At 38.9% G+C, this 16,668-nt stretch overlaps 1 protein-coding gene and 1 long non-coding RNA gene across 2 annotated transcripts in view; both read right to left on the bottom strand.

The window, feature by feature from the left end:
• LOC134795579 (uncharacterized) overlaps positions 1–16,668 on the bottom strand; it is a 265,880-nt gene that overhangs the window by 15,655 nt on the left and 233,557 nt on the right. The window lies entirely within an intron of this gene.
• LOC134795573 (dual specificity protein phosphatase 22-like) overlaps positions 1–16,668 on the bottom strand; it is an 85,979-nt gene that overhangs the window by 11,959 nt on the left and 57,352 nt on the right. The window contains exons 3-5 of the mRNA XM_063767467.1: positions 6,181–6,305; positions 2,897–3,068; positions 705–858 (exon numbers count right to left, since the gene is read on the bottom strand). Of these exons, the coding sequence (XP_063623537.1) occupies positions 705–858; positions 2,897–3,068; positions 6,181–6,305 (451 nt within the window). The remainder of the gene's footprint in view (positions 1–704; positions 859–2,896; positions 3,069–6,180; positions 6,306–16,668) is intronic.

Here is a 16,668-nt window from a genome sequence, read left to right as displayed (position 1 = left end):
GAAATATTATACGTCCCCAAATTTAATTAGTTAGTTTACTCTTTTACCTAAAAGTTATGCAGTAGTTTCGCCTTTAATAAGTAATATTATATTATGGTTCCGATTTACCTTTATTGTTTTTGATCATTATATAGGTACGATTATAAAACCATCTAAATACTAAAATGCTAAATAATCAGCACAATATGTCACCTAATAAAAAAACACTCAAATACAAAAATATATTTTGCATATCGTTCTAATTAAAATGCTCGTACCTTTCTAGAAACAGTGACAGTAAAATTTAGGACCACAACGTCAATATGCCACATATGAAAATGCCACAACTCGGTTACACATACCAGTAGGGCATTGGCGGCCCATAGAGCACTTGCCCTCGCAGATGGTGCTCTGGCTCAGCATAGTCTGATACGAGTCCAGCATCACCCGGCACTCGGAGAGGTCGCTATCTGCGAGCGCGAGGGACGAGTCGCTCTTTTAGACGTCTCTCTCCTAGAATGCTATAACTCAGTTTCACATACCAGTAGGGCATTGGCGGCCCATGGATTTGCCCTCGCAGATGGTGCGCTGGCTCAGCATGGTCTGATACGAGTCCAGCATCACCCGGCAGTCGGAGAGGTCGCTATCAGCGAGCGCGAGGGACGGGTAGCGCTCTTTTAGACGTCTACTCTGGTACAATGCCATAACTGAGTTTTGTCACATACCAGTAGGGCATTGGCGGCCCATAGAGCACTTGCCCTCGCAGATGGTGCGCTGGCTCAGCATTGTCTGATACGAGTCCAGCATCACCCGGCACTCTGAAAGGTCGCTATCAGCGAGCGCGAGGGACGGGTAGCGCTCTTTTAGACGTCTTCTTTCCTGCACAAATGAATAAAGATGTAATTATGAATTTGGGAAATATTATGTAGGTACAATGATTAAAAAATAGGTACAGTCAACTGTAAAAATATGGGTGTAGCCAACTTATTCAAACATATGTCCCATAGTTCTTAATTCGCTGACATAAGAGCTATGGGACATATTTTTGAGATGATTTGTGCACCCATATTTTTACAGTTGACTGTACTTAGCGAGTTCTTATAAAAGTATTTTTAGCAAGTCGCATTGGGCTCGGATAGATTTTATTTAATATAATTTATTTAAGCATTTTGGTAACTAGTAAGACTTCAAGAGAGTGCATGTGGATGACTGAAAAAAAGGCAAAAACCCTTTGAATTAGCAAATTTACACAACATACTGTTCATTATAACACATTTTTAGACCTACCTAGCCTAAAACATGCCAGTACAGCTCATTAATTAAACATTACATGACATTACAGTTACTAATGTCATATACCTACCATTATGATGAGTAATGCTATGCCGTCAGTTTCTATTACAAGTCCATTAGCTTTGTTTGATGATAATGACATAGTTCTGACCTGTGTTGTACTAGACAAGATCAAGTTTCCATTATATAGACTTAACCTCAACTTCGCAGGATCTCGGGGTTTACTGCAAGACAAACGTTGTCTTCAGGAATTAAGTACGTAGCGTACGTACCTAGCGTGTGGTTTAGTAGCTGCGGATGCAGGAAATGAAACTCGGTAATTAGTTTGCTCTTGCAACTTGTGTCTTACCGTTGTCGGGAATTTTAATTGAGCGCCGGACAAGGACATAAAACTTAACTCCCATAACTAGGTACATAACCAGATAAAAAATATTTGTTATTATGAAATATCTTCTTATAATACTATTCGTTGTATTATAAGAAGTTTTTGGAATGCTTAAATGAAGTCACAGTTGGTCATCACAATAGTATCTTAGAAACGTGACAACAATTGAAAAAGCGAACATGGAATGTGAGGGTGAGAACTGAGAATGGACACGTTGTACGGACCCTTATCGATCAAATTAGCGATGTACCGAAAGGGTTCCTTTGGCGATGAGCACGGGGCGAACATAATAAACCCGCCTGCGGCTCTTACATCACAGTTAACGAACTCTGAAATACAATTTCCGCAAAAATTGCCTTTGTTCCGTAAGAAAGGCAAGTGAACATTGTAAACAAGGGTACGACAGAATGTTACGTAAATATTTTAATAAATTATTCGGTTTTTGGCGCAAAGCCAACAATTGAAAGACAACATCAAGCATGTTTTGATTAATGGCTGACGTGACGGTGGGAAAATATTTACGAATCCAAAATTTTCTTTCAGAAGATATAGATAAAATATTATAACTTCATCTTACGCAAAGATTAAGTTGTTTTTGATAGTCGACTATGTGTAAGTACCTAGTTATTTAGTAAATAAGATAACTTATCCCACTTATCTGCGGTCACACAATTTTTTTAAAGGACCTAAGTAATAACAAAATACTTCGATCGACGAATGGAAGCGATACGTTTGAAAGTGCCGACCGCGCGCTCTGCGCTCGCTTTTAGTGCCTTAAGACACCTGCTAAAGGCTAGACATACCTTCTTAACTAGCTTGTAAGTCTTTAAGCCTAGTAACTCTGACATTGAAAGCAGAAGTTGGGGTGAACCACGGCGTGGCCCTCGCGTTGCGTACCACTTTCAGCGCTTCACGCCTGTCGACCGTAGCCTAGCTTCTCACCTTGCTGCAATATAAAGGAGGCATACCTCGACCACCTTGTAGGTCTCGAAAACCTGCAGCTGACGATGAAAGCCGTTAGGATTGGCGATAGAGCAGTCCGTGCACATAACTTTAAGCGCGTTGTCCCATTTTCCCTATAGATCCAGTTTCTAAATGTCAACATACATTTTCGATCTAAGAAGAAATACTTTTCTCACTAGATCTATTTTGGATCTATCGACTGGATCTATAGAGAATGATTGCAGTTGACCAACACCCCCGTCACACCATATTGTAAGAGACAAATGATAGACATACCTCAACTAGTTTGTAGGTCTCGAAATCCTGCAGTTGACGCTGGAACCCGAGGTTCGGGTTGGCAACAGCGCGGCCCGCGCGCACCACTTTGAGCGCTTCACGCCAGTTTAAAGGTGTCACTGACATGATGTACGCTACCGCCACTGTCACACTACGTGACATACCCGCTAAACTGTGGAAAAAAATATAGTTACCATTAATACTTATGTTTTAAACTTTTATTAGGTAGGTAAGTCCTCTTATACTATAAATAAATAATAGGCATGAGACTCTGTCTTTCAGGCAGTAGGAATCTTTGACATAAAATGGAATCTTTCGCATTCTTTCAAGTTACAGACAAACCAAGCTTAAGCTTAAGTTTGAGTATACAAGGGTTTTGTTTGATAGTGTTAGGCTAGCTGCCTACTAGCCCAAATCCATCCCCAACTACAATACAAAGCTTAGTCAGAATAGAAAAACATTCGTGAGACAAACGCGATTTAGCATATTTTTTAAAGTTTATTTCGTTTAAAGTCAAGAGTTGCATGAATTAACTATTGTGTATTTTAAACCATAAAGCAGCATTAATTAGATACGATTTCGTGTGGCGACTCGCTTGGAAACACGCAAATAAAATTAGCCGAGCTCAATAAAGCGGCCAACTACCATTGACCCGAACAAAAATACAATCAGGTCAGCTAATCCATACCTGGTGAACCGAATTGTTTAATAAAAACCAACCTTAATTTACCCCGAAATCGTTAGCAATTTCACCCGACGTTCGGCTGAAAATTAGTTATTATAACGAACGATACTATCAACGGTCAGAGGCGCCCTCCCTCGGCGCCAATTTCTAAGAAGGAGGGTCAGGAACTGTTGTTTAATGGAATATTCAGTCCAAAACTGGTAGTCGCGTGGGTGGAATGGGGTTTAACGGTGCAAATCAACTAAAATTAGGTCTACTTTTGCTTTAAATCTTTAAAAGATATCTCAGAATAATTTAAAATAATTGCGAAGGAGAATGACATGAATGTTAACCATATCTTTTAACCAATTTCGCATTTAATACTAAGCTTTATTCCGACATTTCCAAGCACCAAAACCACAACACTATTCAAATATAAACGGTTGATGTTAAAAAATAATAGGTATGTATATGACTTCCAATTTAGTCGCTGGTCCCTGCTTATTCGTTCGTTATTTTCTATAAGTATTTGACTATTAAAGTTTGACTAATTATTATAATTGAAAGCAAAGTCAAAGGAATATGGCGCAATCTGTAAAACATCCAATTAAATAATAAGCTAAAATTGAAGTAATTATTTAAAATGTCTGCAACTTTTGTAGCTTAATTGCATTCAAAACTTTGCTAAATCAATTTAACATTAATTGCTTGATGTAACTCGCAAACATTATTTTATTCAGAACCTACATCAAGTTCACAAGCGAATATGACGATTATGAATTCATCCTTTGGGGCTGCCACGGCTGGTGTTATGCTTCTTACCAATGTATGAATAGGTCGCCGCGCCGTAGTTCCCAATGGGAATTTTAGAATAGCTCTGCCACAATCTAACTTTACAAGCCAAAATATTAACCTTGAGCGTTATCCTACACATTTGTCACCACTTACAAGCTTACCTAGACCATAGAGAAATATAGTAAGAATAGAGTGTTCACTCCATACATCAGTTTTACCAAAACGACTATTGTTTTCGCAGTCGACATCTAGCATCGAGTAGCGGAATTATCAGTAGGTAGCGCTACTCGATGATGTCTCTCGTGTGGCGACTCAGGAAAATTGTATTGAACAACAATTTACAACTAATATGCAAACAATAATAATAAACTAATATGAATTAATATACTAATATGAATTATATTATTTGTATCTCCTTAGATATCACGGGCCTATAAATCCCGGTCTTTTGATAGGCTTGCGTGGGGATATAGATCCAACACGTAGAGGCCCTTTGGAGAGCTTTAATGTCATGTAGAACGCCTGCTGGAACCCGTTCACAGGCGCAACAATAGACACCCATGAACCGGTCTCAGCAGGCATTGGGACTATTGTAGAAAAAGTGAACAGTAGACCGGTCTATGGATTGATGTTTGGGTGGACAATGAGATTGGGCTATTGTAAAAGAGGTCCGGACACCTGCCATAACAATGTTAACACCGTCATCGAGGCAGGCGGTGACTCGCCGCTGACTAGATGGGCCCCTGAAACTGCCGTCGTAAAGACGACCAGGAGCAACATCGGTGTGAGCGGCTCAGGGGTGTCGAGAGGTGTGCGCCGCTTTCTACCCAGTGGCTGTTACCAGCCACTGTGCCAACTCGCGTCTTATGCATCTTTCACTTCCACCCCTGGAGCATATAGCTCTAGCGACTCCTCTCTGGACGGCCAATGAAGGCAAGCCAGAGCTGAGAGCCCTGCGGGTCCCCTTGGGGTCCACTCCGACCGACGAAGACACGCCGGAGACGGAGACCCTGACCGACTCTCGGGAGCACTCGGGTCCGTGGGGTCGTTACTCCCCAACAGCTCGCCACAAGCTGCCCTGCGGGCTATGAATTATATTATTATTAATATACTAATATGAAGCAGAAGGAGTTGAAAATAGAGTTCCGGTTAATCCGGTTATAATATTAGCTGAAAATTGCTGAGCTTTTCGGTTGCTGCAACATCTATTATTAAGTAGCAGTACCTACTGATAATTTCGCTACTCGATGGTAGATGTCGACTACTAAAATAATAGGTAGTCGTTTTGGTACCAAAATTGATGTACGGAGTGAGCACTCTATGTACTTTTTTCTCTATGCCTAGACGCAATTATCTGTTAGACGAAGTAAGCAAGTAAATAATATCTCAATTCCACGCACGACTGCTTCTGCAGACTAGACGAGGCTTGGAAAATACACATAAACGGGGTATTTCCACACATATTTACTATCTAATTACGGGAAAGTATATTAACCGCTTCCATTCCCTAACGGAATTTTTAACGTTGCATATTCGAATATTATTATATCATTAGCCATTAGTTGAGTAAGCGACCATCTGCCTATACAGGACAGGGCATGGTATTAAATTAACTGTTGGTATGATGAATTGTTTTATCACATCCATTAATATTAGTCAGGCATTTATATTCGGAATAAATACAAGTGTAGTTAATTTTACAGTCGAGAAATAGGGACTGCGGCGTTCCATGAACCAAGCGCGGGGTTTTAGCGGCCAAGTGCGAATCACTTGTGAATGCCATAAGTAATACTACCTATAGATATGGATGATGATGGATACTTACCAATGAATGAGTACGTGTCCATCTCTAAGCCGCGCTGCGTGGATGAAGTCGTTGCAGAGAGCGAAGTATTGAGTCAAGTTCTGGTCTGGAGAGTCGGACGCCATTATACAGAGGTAGTGTTTATCCTGCGAACAAGATAAATGTCTTATAAGTTATATTATAATACAGGTATTCATCTAAACATACCTATTAAACGTTCTCCTTGAAATTGAATCAAAAATTTAAAATAGAGTCAGACCAAGAAACGTCTGCAGCGGATTTGATAGCCCACGCAGTGCAAGTGTTATTACTTATTTTAAAAGTCAAACTTCTTTGAAATTATGACGTATAAATAACACTTGCACTGCGTGGGTTATCAAATCCTATGCAGACTTTTCTTGGTCCGACTCTAGCTTATTTTGAAGGTAAAATTATCTATCGACACTGTTAGTGTGTTGTGTCACTGTGTATACTTATTGTGCAATTTTAAATGGTGGAGGATAGTGTCAAATCTGAATAAATACAGAAATATTTTAGTAATTTATTTATTAGTAGTTACAGATTCAAATAGCACACACAAGTGTGTTCGCGACAGAAAACTTTTGAAACTAAGTATTGCAACACACTAAATAAGATACACAATGCGATTGATGCGGCTACTTTTTAACCTTTTGACCGCCACAGTCGGCTGTGGCCGTCATCTGAAAGTCTTGCCAAGGACGCCAACGACGGCTACAGCCGACAGCTTCGCCAATGCAATTGGGACTTAAGGGACCCACTGATTAACAGTCCGCCGGACGGTATCGGCCTGTCAGTTACGCGTTACGCGGAACTCCGTCTGGCGTCCGGGGCACGACATATTCCTTCGCCGTCTGGCGTTCAAAGGTTAAATAGTTTGGTCGCGTGCCATGTGTGAAAGTATACCTACCATGGTCCTCGAGAGATGTCTATCTAAGAATCAATTAGAATTTACCAGGGCAACGGTACAATTTAGTGAATACGAATGTTTGTACCTATTTAAAATAATTTGTTAACAACCTTTATTAAATCATTAAAAAAGAATCCTAAAGTTATTGAAACTGTCAAATTAACTCCGGCATGCCCAATAGGTACGTTTGACTCGCCCATATTGTTAGGTTACCCATAACTACTATACCTATTACCTATAACCTATAGCTTTTCCGTAAGATTGATCTATCAAAAATATAGTATTTAACCATAAATTCTGAGAGTTGGTTAAAACATTTTTAAAGCAAAACCTTTGTACATTGTAGCAAAGCAGCTCGCGGCTTGAAAATGTCAAGTGGATTTTTCCTCATTATGCAAACTTCTCATAACCTGTGACACGAATTTAACGAGCTTTTTTTTAAATCATGCAGTTATTCAGTTTTGTAAGTTGTCACTTGAAATTTATAAAACCTTGTCTAACAACAAAAAAATACTTATCAAAAACGTCCCAAAAGTTGTAAAGTTTATCCCAAACAGACCAGCAGACATTGCAGACAAGTAATAAATACTGTCAGGGAAACTTCACTAAGGTCTGAAATTAGTAGGTAGGTGTACGCTAATGAGGTTCCTTAAACACATGTAGGTATCTAAGAATACTTACCATACTCATTTATATTATGTATACACCATAGTAAAAAATAATCATTTTACACACCATACTTATTTAGAGCTTATGGTCTGTGATAGACATGTGCGCCGCGCCGCCGCGCCGCCGCCCCCGACGATTTTTCCACGTTGTCGCCGCCGATAAATTTGACCGGCGTATAATCGGCGTGGGAAATTTTGATACCTAACGTGTCTTATTCCATGTTGCGTAGTGAATAGATAGTGTCAGAGGTATAATTTAAAGATCCTTATGCTTTTTCGCTTATTAATTATTATTTGCCGGTGAACCAAATTAGCATCATTTTTGTCGTTGCGGTGTTAGCTGTGATAACGATTTAGTGTTAATTTAAAAAGATGTATAGTTTCTGGATCTCAGGTTATTATTAGGTTGTTGCATAATTCTTTTCCCACTTTGGAAAAAAAACATTTTTTTTGTAATAATTATTTATTGAAACAATTAATCGACAATATAATCACCATCATTATCTAGAACATGTAACCATCTGCTAGGCAAAGTTTTAATACCCTTAGCCCAGAATGTAAGTGGCTGAGACATAAAGAAGTTGGCAAGGTAATTTTTTAGGTCGCCGGAATTTTCGAATTTCTTTTTACGAAGATGCTGTTTCAAAGCCCGAAAAAGATGATAGTCGGAAAGTGCTAGATCAGGGCTATAAGGTGGATGAGATATTGTTGTCCAACCGCGCTCCTCTAGAAATTTACAGGTCATTTTCGCCGTATGTGGTCTTGCATTATCATGAAGTAATGATACTTCGAGTCGTTTTGGCTTTTTTCTTTAACAGCGTTCGCTAACTTTTGTAGTTGATTCACGTAGGCTTCGGCATTAATAGTCTGATGGTCGTCCAGTAACTCCCACAAGAACATTCCTTGCCAATCCCAGAAAACTGACAGGAGAAGTTTCTGGCCATGCGGACTGCTTTTCGGCTGTGTTGGTGGCCGTTTATCGGAAGGCATCCAAAAGGCTTTTCATGTAACGTTCTCGTACAAGACCCAGGACTCGTCTCCAGTGATGATCGACTCCAGGAAGCTCTTTCTTTGGGGGCGCAACAGCAGACTTTCACAAATGTTGACTCGTAATGCACGTTGAGCATCGGTCAAAGCATGAGGCGTCCATCTCGACAAAACTTTACGGTAACCCATCGACTGCAGATGGCGATCTATGGTACTGTAGTGATATTTAAGAGTTTTCTCTAAATCCCTGGTAGTGGAATCCGGATGCAACTCAAGCTCGCGCCGCAATGCTTCTTCGTCAAACATGACGGGGCGACCAGTATGAGGAATGTCTTTTAGACTTGTGTCTCCTTCATTAAAGCGCTGGAACCAATTTCGTACTGTGCGATCGGTAGTAGTGTTTGGGCCAAAAGCACTGTTAATCTTATTTGCTGTTTCCCTCGAACTGGTTCCCAATTGGTGTTCGTATAAGTAAATCACTCGAAGATGTTGTTGGTCCATTTTTTCGATTTTAACTAAATCCCTGTAACAAGCCCGCGCTTATATACCCTACGTGAAAGATTCGAGAACATTCTACTATACACTAGATTTATTCTAGAATATTCCCGAGACTACTGAAAATATCAAGAAAATTTTGAAGTGGGAAAAAAATTATGCAACAACCTAATATTTGATATTATTTCGCACAGCTTTTTTGTAGAACGTAAATGCATATTGCGCTACCCACGTAGAGGCCTGTGTCTAATAAGTGTGTAAGCTAGCTAGCATTTTCGTATGGAGGGTTAGCAGGTGCACAGGTGCACTATGTGATGTTGGATTGTAATATTATTTGATGTTAAATGGTATACCTTTAGTATTACTTGTGAGTGGCCACTAAGCTAACCCTCGGCGCCTCGTATAAGGTAGACACAGGTTGTTCTACGCAAGTCGTATAAACGGACTCAGTTCTAGAAGCTTTGGTATCTCAGAGACTGCATTGCCCAGCACTTTTCACTTACGCTTAGGAAGAATTGTTCCGCGAATTATAGTGGTTCAGGCTCTGTCCGTGAGGAAGTGCCTCTGAGGTGTGTGGTCAAGGTTATTGTTTGTCCAAACTTTATTCTACAAGGCCATAATACCACTTCACGTTGGTAATCGTTAGGTTGGTATTGGTAATAAATGGTTGCCAAGTGTCATGATGGGATATGATTTTCGGCAATAATTTAGAAAACACACATAATATGTTTTGGATAGCGTAGTAATTACTCAGAAGACTTTATTTTAAAGTTTCTACAGCCACGTTCTCATGCAGTATCAAAAATTATGCCACGCCGATCACGCCGCCGCCGCCGGTCTAAAAATCATCGGACGCCGCCGCCGATGATTTTGCCATCGGCGCACATCTCTAGTCTGTGATAACTAAACAAATGCTCTCAGAAAGTATCGATCAAAACTTCAGCACCTTTTTCACGCCACATACATATATTCCCGTTAGTTATCTTCCCACATCCCAGAAATAAATAAATATCATATTCCAGCGACGAGCAGTATCAGTCCGCTGGGAAGGGACCTCATTTTAATTTTAATGTCGACTGAGTCCCCGCGGCTCTAACTCCTAGACTCCCCATATAACCATTCCAGTCGCAGAATCACAAAGTGGTAACTAAATGTCAGATGTGTCGTAACAGAGTCCACACAATGTGTCTAGAATTGTTTCGAAACAAAGTGTCGTCGCCGTGTCTACACTTTTCCGTAACAAGGTGTCGACACATTTGTGTGCACTTTGCGTGCGGTTTGCGACTAAATCTGACAGCAAATTTGTGACAGCAAATGTCAATATAAAATACCTCTTGAAAACCAAGGTTTGTCAAACTACTATTAGTGTCTCGTGTGCTCGTAATTCTAGTAAGTCATCATGGGCAATGCAAATGATAATAATCGACCGAAACCATATAAACACCCAACACCCGTCAACCTTTTACAGAAAAGTTTTTAAAGAAATTCAATAAGCTACTTAGGTCAGGCAACGAATGCTCCAAAAGTTGTAGAGGGAAATGCTCGGAACACAATTTTTGACTCCGTAACTCGGTTTGACAAGTTAGGAGGTGAACATATCAAAAGTCCCCGGCCGTAGCCCTTGAGCGGGGGGGAGAGAGGGGGCTTTGAAGGTCCCATTTTCCCGTTTTTCGATTATATCTCGGAAACTATGCATCTCAGCGACATGGCCACATATCCAAAATGAAAGTTAATTTAATTTGTTACAAGTTTATTCAGTCAATTTTTTCGATATGTTGAATAGTTTTTGAGATATCCGCTCTTGAAAGTTTATTTAGGGCTCTCAATTTTATCTTGATATATCTATATAAGTGAAGGTGCTAGGCCGTGTTTGGTATCGTTTTCGTATAAATCTGGGGTGCTGAATCCATTTAAGATATCACATTGACACTATTCCACAAAATAAAAATAAATCTTTTTAGGGTTCCGTACCTCAAAAGGAAAAAACGGAACCCTTATAGGATCACTCGTTCGTCTGTATGTATGTCCGTCTGAATACACAAAATAGTTCTTTACCTATAGATGACAGGAAAACCTATTAGAAATATGCAGTCAAGCGCGAGTCGGACTTAATGTACGGAACCCTTAATACGCGAGTCCGACTCGCACTTGGCCGGTTTTTTTGAAACTCTTCTTGACGCTTAACCGCTGAACCGATTTCATTGAAATTTGGTATAGAAATAGTTTGCGTCCCGGAACAGGACATAGGATAGATCTTATAACCAAAATCATCTTTTGAAGGTGTGAAAAGTGGCGTGGAAATTTGTACGGGAAATCAATAACCGCTGAACCGATTTATATGAAATTTGGGATGGTCTACATCTTTGATTTAGTTAAAAATGATGAAAAAACATGACTTCAAACCTAAACTTAAACAGTATTAACTTCAAGAAGTCAATTCTGAATTCCCCCCTACACCTCATTTCACACCTTTAAAGGATGATTTTTGAGATAACTTATTATATCCTGTCTCGGGACTCAAAATATATGTGTACCAAATTTAAATTAAAACTGTTCAGCAGTTTAAGCGTGAAGAGGAGTTTAAAAGAAAGTATTTTAATAAGTTTATATGTTTTTACTTCGGAATGGTGTCAATGTGATACCTTAACTAAATTTGGTACTGCGAATTTATACGAAAACGATACCAAACATGGCCTCGTAGCTTTACTGTTGTAGAAGTCAAAATAAAATTGAGAGCCCTAAATTCTTATTACTTGGCCAAACTTGTGTAGAAGGAAAAGGTAAAATAAAAGTCTTCGGCAGGAATATAAGACACATATATATTTTTTTTTTGCGTTACTATTTCATTCATCAAATATAAACATACCTTGATTATACTATTCTAGTGAGATCCTCATAGATAAACAAAAACATTTACTTAAAAAATTACAAGGTCGAAATGTCACGGAACTTGTGAGAGTAATATGTGAAAAATAAAAACTTTTATGACAAAAAAAATCTGGACACAATTTAAGAATCACCCAATTGCGTCGAGGAATCATCTGTATTTTTGCTTGTTTCATTACCTCCTCCCTCCTCGCTTCTTTTTTGTCCTTTGTATTCTGTAGCAATTTGTTAGATCTGAAAATAAAGATAACTTGCGTCGTCACGGATGTCGATTTATAGGTTTTAGGGAGTGCAGAATTCGAAAACGATGATCATTTTATAATCCAAGATGGCGGCTACGTATTTTGTCATAAAAGTGGAATCCAAAATAGTCATCATTTTCGAAATCTGCGCCCCCTAAAACCTATAAAACGATATCCATGACGACTTTTATGACATAGTGCATTGCCGCCATTTTTAAATTGAAAATGTTATCATTTTCGAAATCTGCGCCCCCCAAAACCTATAAAACGACACCCATGACGAATTTTATGACATAGTGCATGGCCGCCATTTTGGATTCCAAAATGGTCATCATTTTCGAAAGCGGGGCCCCCTAAAACCTATAAAACGACATACATGACGACTTTTATGACATAGTGCATGGCCGCCATCTTGGAATCCAAAATGGTTATCATTTTCGAAATCTGCGCCCCCTAAAACCTATAAAACGACACCCATGACGACTTTTATGGCATAGTGCATGGCCGCCATTTTGGATTCCAAAATGGTCATCATTTTCAAAATTGGGGCCCCCTAAAACGTATAAAACGACATCCATGACGACTTTTATGACACAGTGCATGGCCGCCATTTCGGATTCCAAAATGGTCATTATTTTCGAAATCGGCACTCCCTAAAACCTATATATCGACACCCATCTCGACTTTTATGACAAAGTGTTTTGCTACCATCTGCATGCAAGACATTTCTATTATTTTTACGTACAAAAATGGCCCCCTGTCAACTTTCAATCGAGATTTAATCGATAATTTATTCGATTAATATTCAGATTAATTCAATTTCAATCTATGTTAGGTCGACTAAACTAATCGCGATTAAAATTTGAGAATTAACTTTTTTTATTCCATTAATTACTCGAATAAACAGTTAATCGATTAATGCCCATCTCTGACCACGGCATTTTTACACTTTGAGAATATCTGAAAACAAATCAACACAAGGAGCCATTTTGCAAATCCAGTAACATACCAGTAACTTTGTTATTACTTTTGACAGCGCGTGTCATGTGTCAACACAGAGTCGACACAAAGTCGAAACATTGCAACTACTTTGTGACTGCAATATTTCTCAGCCTTAAACCATATTTATACATCATAATTAACAAGTTTCGTAGTATGTAAAGCGTTATTTCTGTTATTTAAGTATAGTATACGCATCGAAGTACTAAAAATGCTTCAAATAATATAGTTATGAACACAGGCACTGAGAAGTAAACAATTTCATTTCCGGCTAAACTAAAACTATGTGGTGGCGCGTTGATTATATTACACTTAGTTTATCAAATCACTCGAACAGTTTAATTCCCCATAATAATTTAAGTCATATTGTAATATAAATGCAAACAATATATAATTACGTCTTGTAATCCGTTTTAGAGATGGCGTATTAATGTCACTTATTTTTATTTAAGTATTTTTTCATCTGACAGTTTCCATTTGACAGGAACAAAATGAACGAATGATTTTGGCATAAAGTAGTCGCAAACCCGAAACAATGTGTGCACACGGCGACCACACTTTATGTCACTTTGTGTCATGTGTCGACCCTTCCCCATTTCTGGTAACTGTGTCGACACGGCGACGACTCTGCGACTGGAATTGTGACCGAAACAGACGGTGTCGACACAAGATGTGTCAACACCGCGTCGTAACGGCGACTGGAAATGGTTGTATGGGTCAGAACTTCCCTCTATAGTCGCCGGCCGCTAGAGTGCATAGTTTAGCGCAAGTTAGTAAATCAGTAACCCTAGTGTAAATTTCATTCGATAGCGTGACGTGAGGTACCTACGCGTTTGCGTTAAAGGTCTCTGCCCACTACACCGTATCATACCATGACCGTGCTGTGAACGTATCAGGCACGGAATTTAACGCGATACGGACTACTATGCCCACTACACCGTGTCCATATTGTTTCATATCCGTACATAACGGGTTTAGTGCCCGTAGGAACCGCGTATCAACCCCTTAGCATCCGCCTATAATCGCCGTAGCATCCGCGTTTTATCCCCTTAGTACCCGCGTTTTATTCGCAAGAGCAAGACTCGTCAGAAAGAGCAAGCGAATAGTTATCAGACCGGCAAGAGCGAGCAAGAAATATGACAACGAGTTTAAAACGGGCTTAGAACGGTCACCATAAGCGGTTATAACCCGTATGCCCACCGTTTCGCCGCCTGCACGCACCGTTCTGGCAACGTTGCCTGCCGTGCACGGAGCGTTTCGGCACCGGCAAAATATCCTCGCCGACAATTTTTGACGGTCCGTGCATGGCACGCGAAGGGTATGGTCGGTGTCGGAACGAGCTAGTGGGCATAGTCTCATACTTTTTAATACAAAGAATATTTTTTTGTCTGACACGTTCATACTACGGTCATGGTATGATACGGTGTAGTGGGCAGAGACCTTAGTGTCATTTTGTACAGAATTTTGAGTTTCCAAAACGTCCGCTTAGCGCGGTTTTAAAAATACCATACAAAAATAGATATATCGCAAACGCGAACGCTGTTCACGCTTATCAAATGAAATTTACACTAGGGATTCAGAAGATTAGCGCTTAAAACTTTAAAACTACTTAGAAACTTTTATATAATTTTGATACCCATACCCAATTAAACATTTTTTTAAATAGTTAAGTAACTAACTAATTAAACATATATAAAACTTGTTTGGATTAATTTATAAGCGCCGTGGCGGCATAGGAAAAGGTACCACAATGGTTTGAATCTGAATACTATTACTTATTCTGTGATCTGAGTTAGGTCAGGCGATGTGACTAAACTGTGAGGTCTACAGGAATGTTAGTACATTTGTATCAAATAAAGTAAGTATCCTGAGGAGCCATTTATTACCTATACAAAATAACTTTTTATTTACTATGGATTATTGTTATTAATAAGATAAAATGTTTGAAAATCTGTATATTACTTACTTATGCCTGACTAAACCCGTTTCAGGATTCATTTTGTTTTAAAAAGAAAAACGTTTTATCAAATACAGTTTTTTCTCATAAATCCATTTGACATTTAATAAAGAAAAGAAAGGTGTCATGCAATAATGCGGCCTTTAAATATAATATTTATTTATATTCTGCTTTGTATATTTCATTTCAACGTCTAGGCATTTTTGTGTTTACGTTGTTGATATATGTTATGGCTGAAAAAACCCGATCTTTTCCCTTCTAGCTGTCAAAACCTACATAAATCGTAGCGATCTTTTGTCCTCCCATGTGAGGTTTCACTGACTCTGGGCTTAGCAACTTTCCATCCACATAATGTGTTTCAGCCAACTTTGTGTGTAGGTATTTTGTTACCAAACTTCTAATGTACCTATATGCAAATTGATGTGTGAAAACGTTTGTTATTATAGCGAAGGATATACTTAAGCGTTATGTTGATAGATTATATGCTGCTACTGTAAGCAGTGTTAGACGAATTAAAAGAATATTAAAAAGGACAAAAACTTGCTAAGACGGTTTTGGTAAAGTTTCTAAACTTCAAGCGTAATCAAGTTACGGTTAGTGGTTAAACGCTAATTCGCCAAACCAAGACCCGGCCACCGCGAGCAACGTAACTTCAGTTTAAAATTAAGTTCGAGTTCCGCTTATAAACTTATACTTTGTTTATGCCATTTACTAGAGCCTTTTTTTGCTTTGAGCCCACTTTGATGCAATACAGTAGGTAATTGTAGGTACTTTCTTGGTCACCTGAAAACGAAAACCACGTTGCATATTTACCGCTATAATTATACTTAGTAGCACTAGTAATCACTTTATTGTACACAACACAAATCTGTACATAAAATTTACAGTAATAAAGGTACAAAGGCGAACTTATCCCTATAAGGGATCTCTTCCAGCTAACCTTCGAGCTTCTTTCTTATAATATAGGTACTACATATTACAACAACGTTGCCCGTTTTGTACGATAAAAAAAATATTTGGGTAGAAAACTCGAGGAAACACAAAAAAGAAAATAAAGGTGATACACATCATACCGACGCTAAAGAATCAATACTGTCTAAGTAACAAATAATATAAAATTTAGACAATTATGGCATGCTATTCGTTATTTTTTTCTGCACCTAACTGCATTAAAAAGTAAAAAAAGGCCAAAAATGTTATATAGTAAGACAGCAGTGTTGGCCGAAAGTTAATGCGAATTGAAAATGTTGGCCATTAACCATTATAAATTGAACCTTAAACCGTAACGGACGATTACAGTTTACGATTCAATTTATAATGGTTAATGGCCAGCATTTTCAATTTGCA

This window comes from Cydia splendana, chromosome 12 (genome assembly GCF_910591565.1).
Source record: "Cydia splendana chromosome 12, ilCydSple1.2, whole genome shotgun sequence".
Lineage (NCBI taxonomy): Eukaryota > Metazoa > Arthropoda > Insecta > Lepidoptera > Tortricidae > Cydia > Cydia splendana.
The sequence above is the reverse complement of the archived record's forward strand: the minus strand, read 5'-3'. Positions and strand labels throughout refer to the sequence as shown.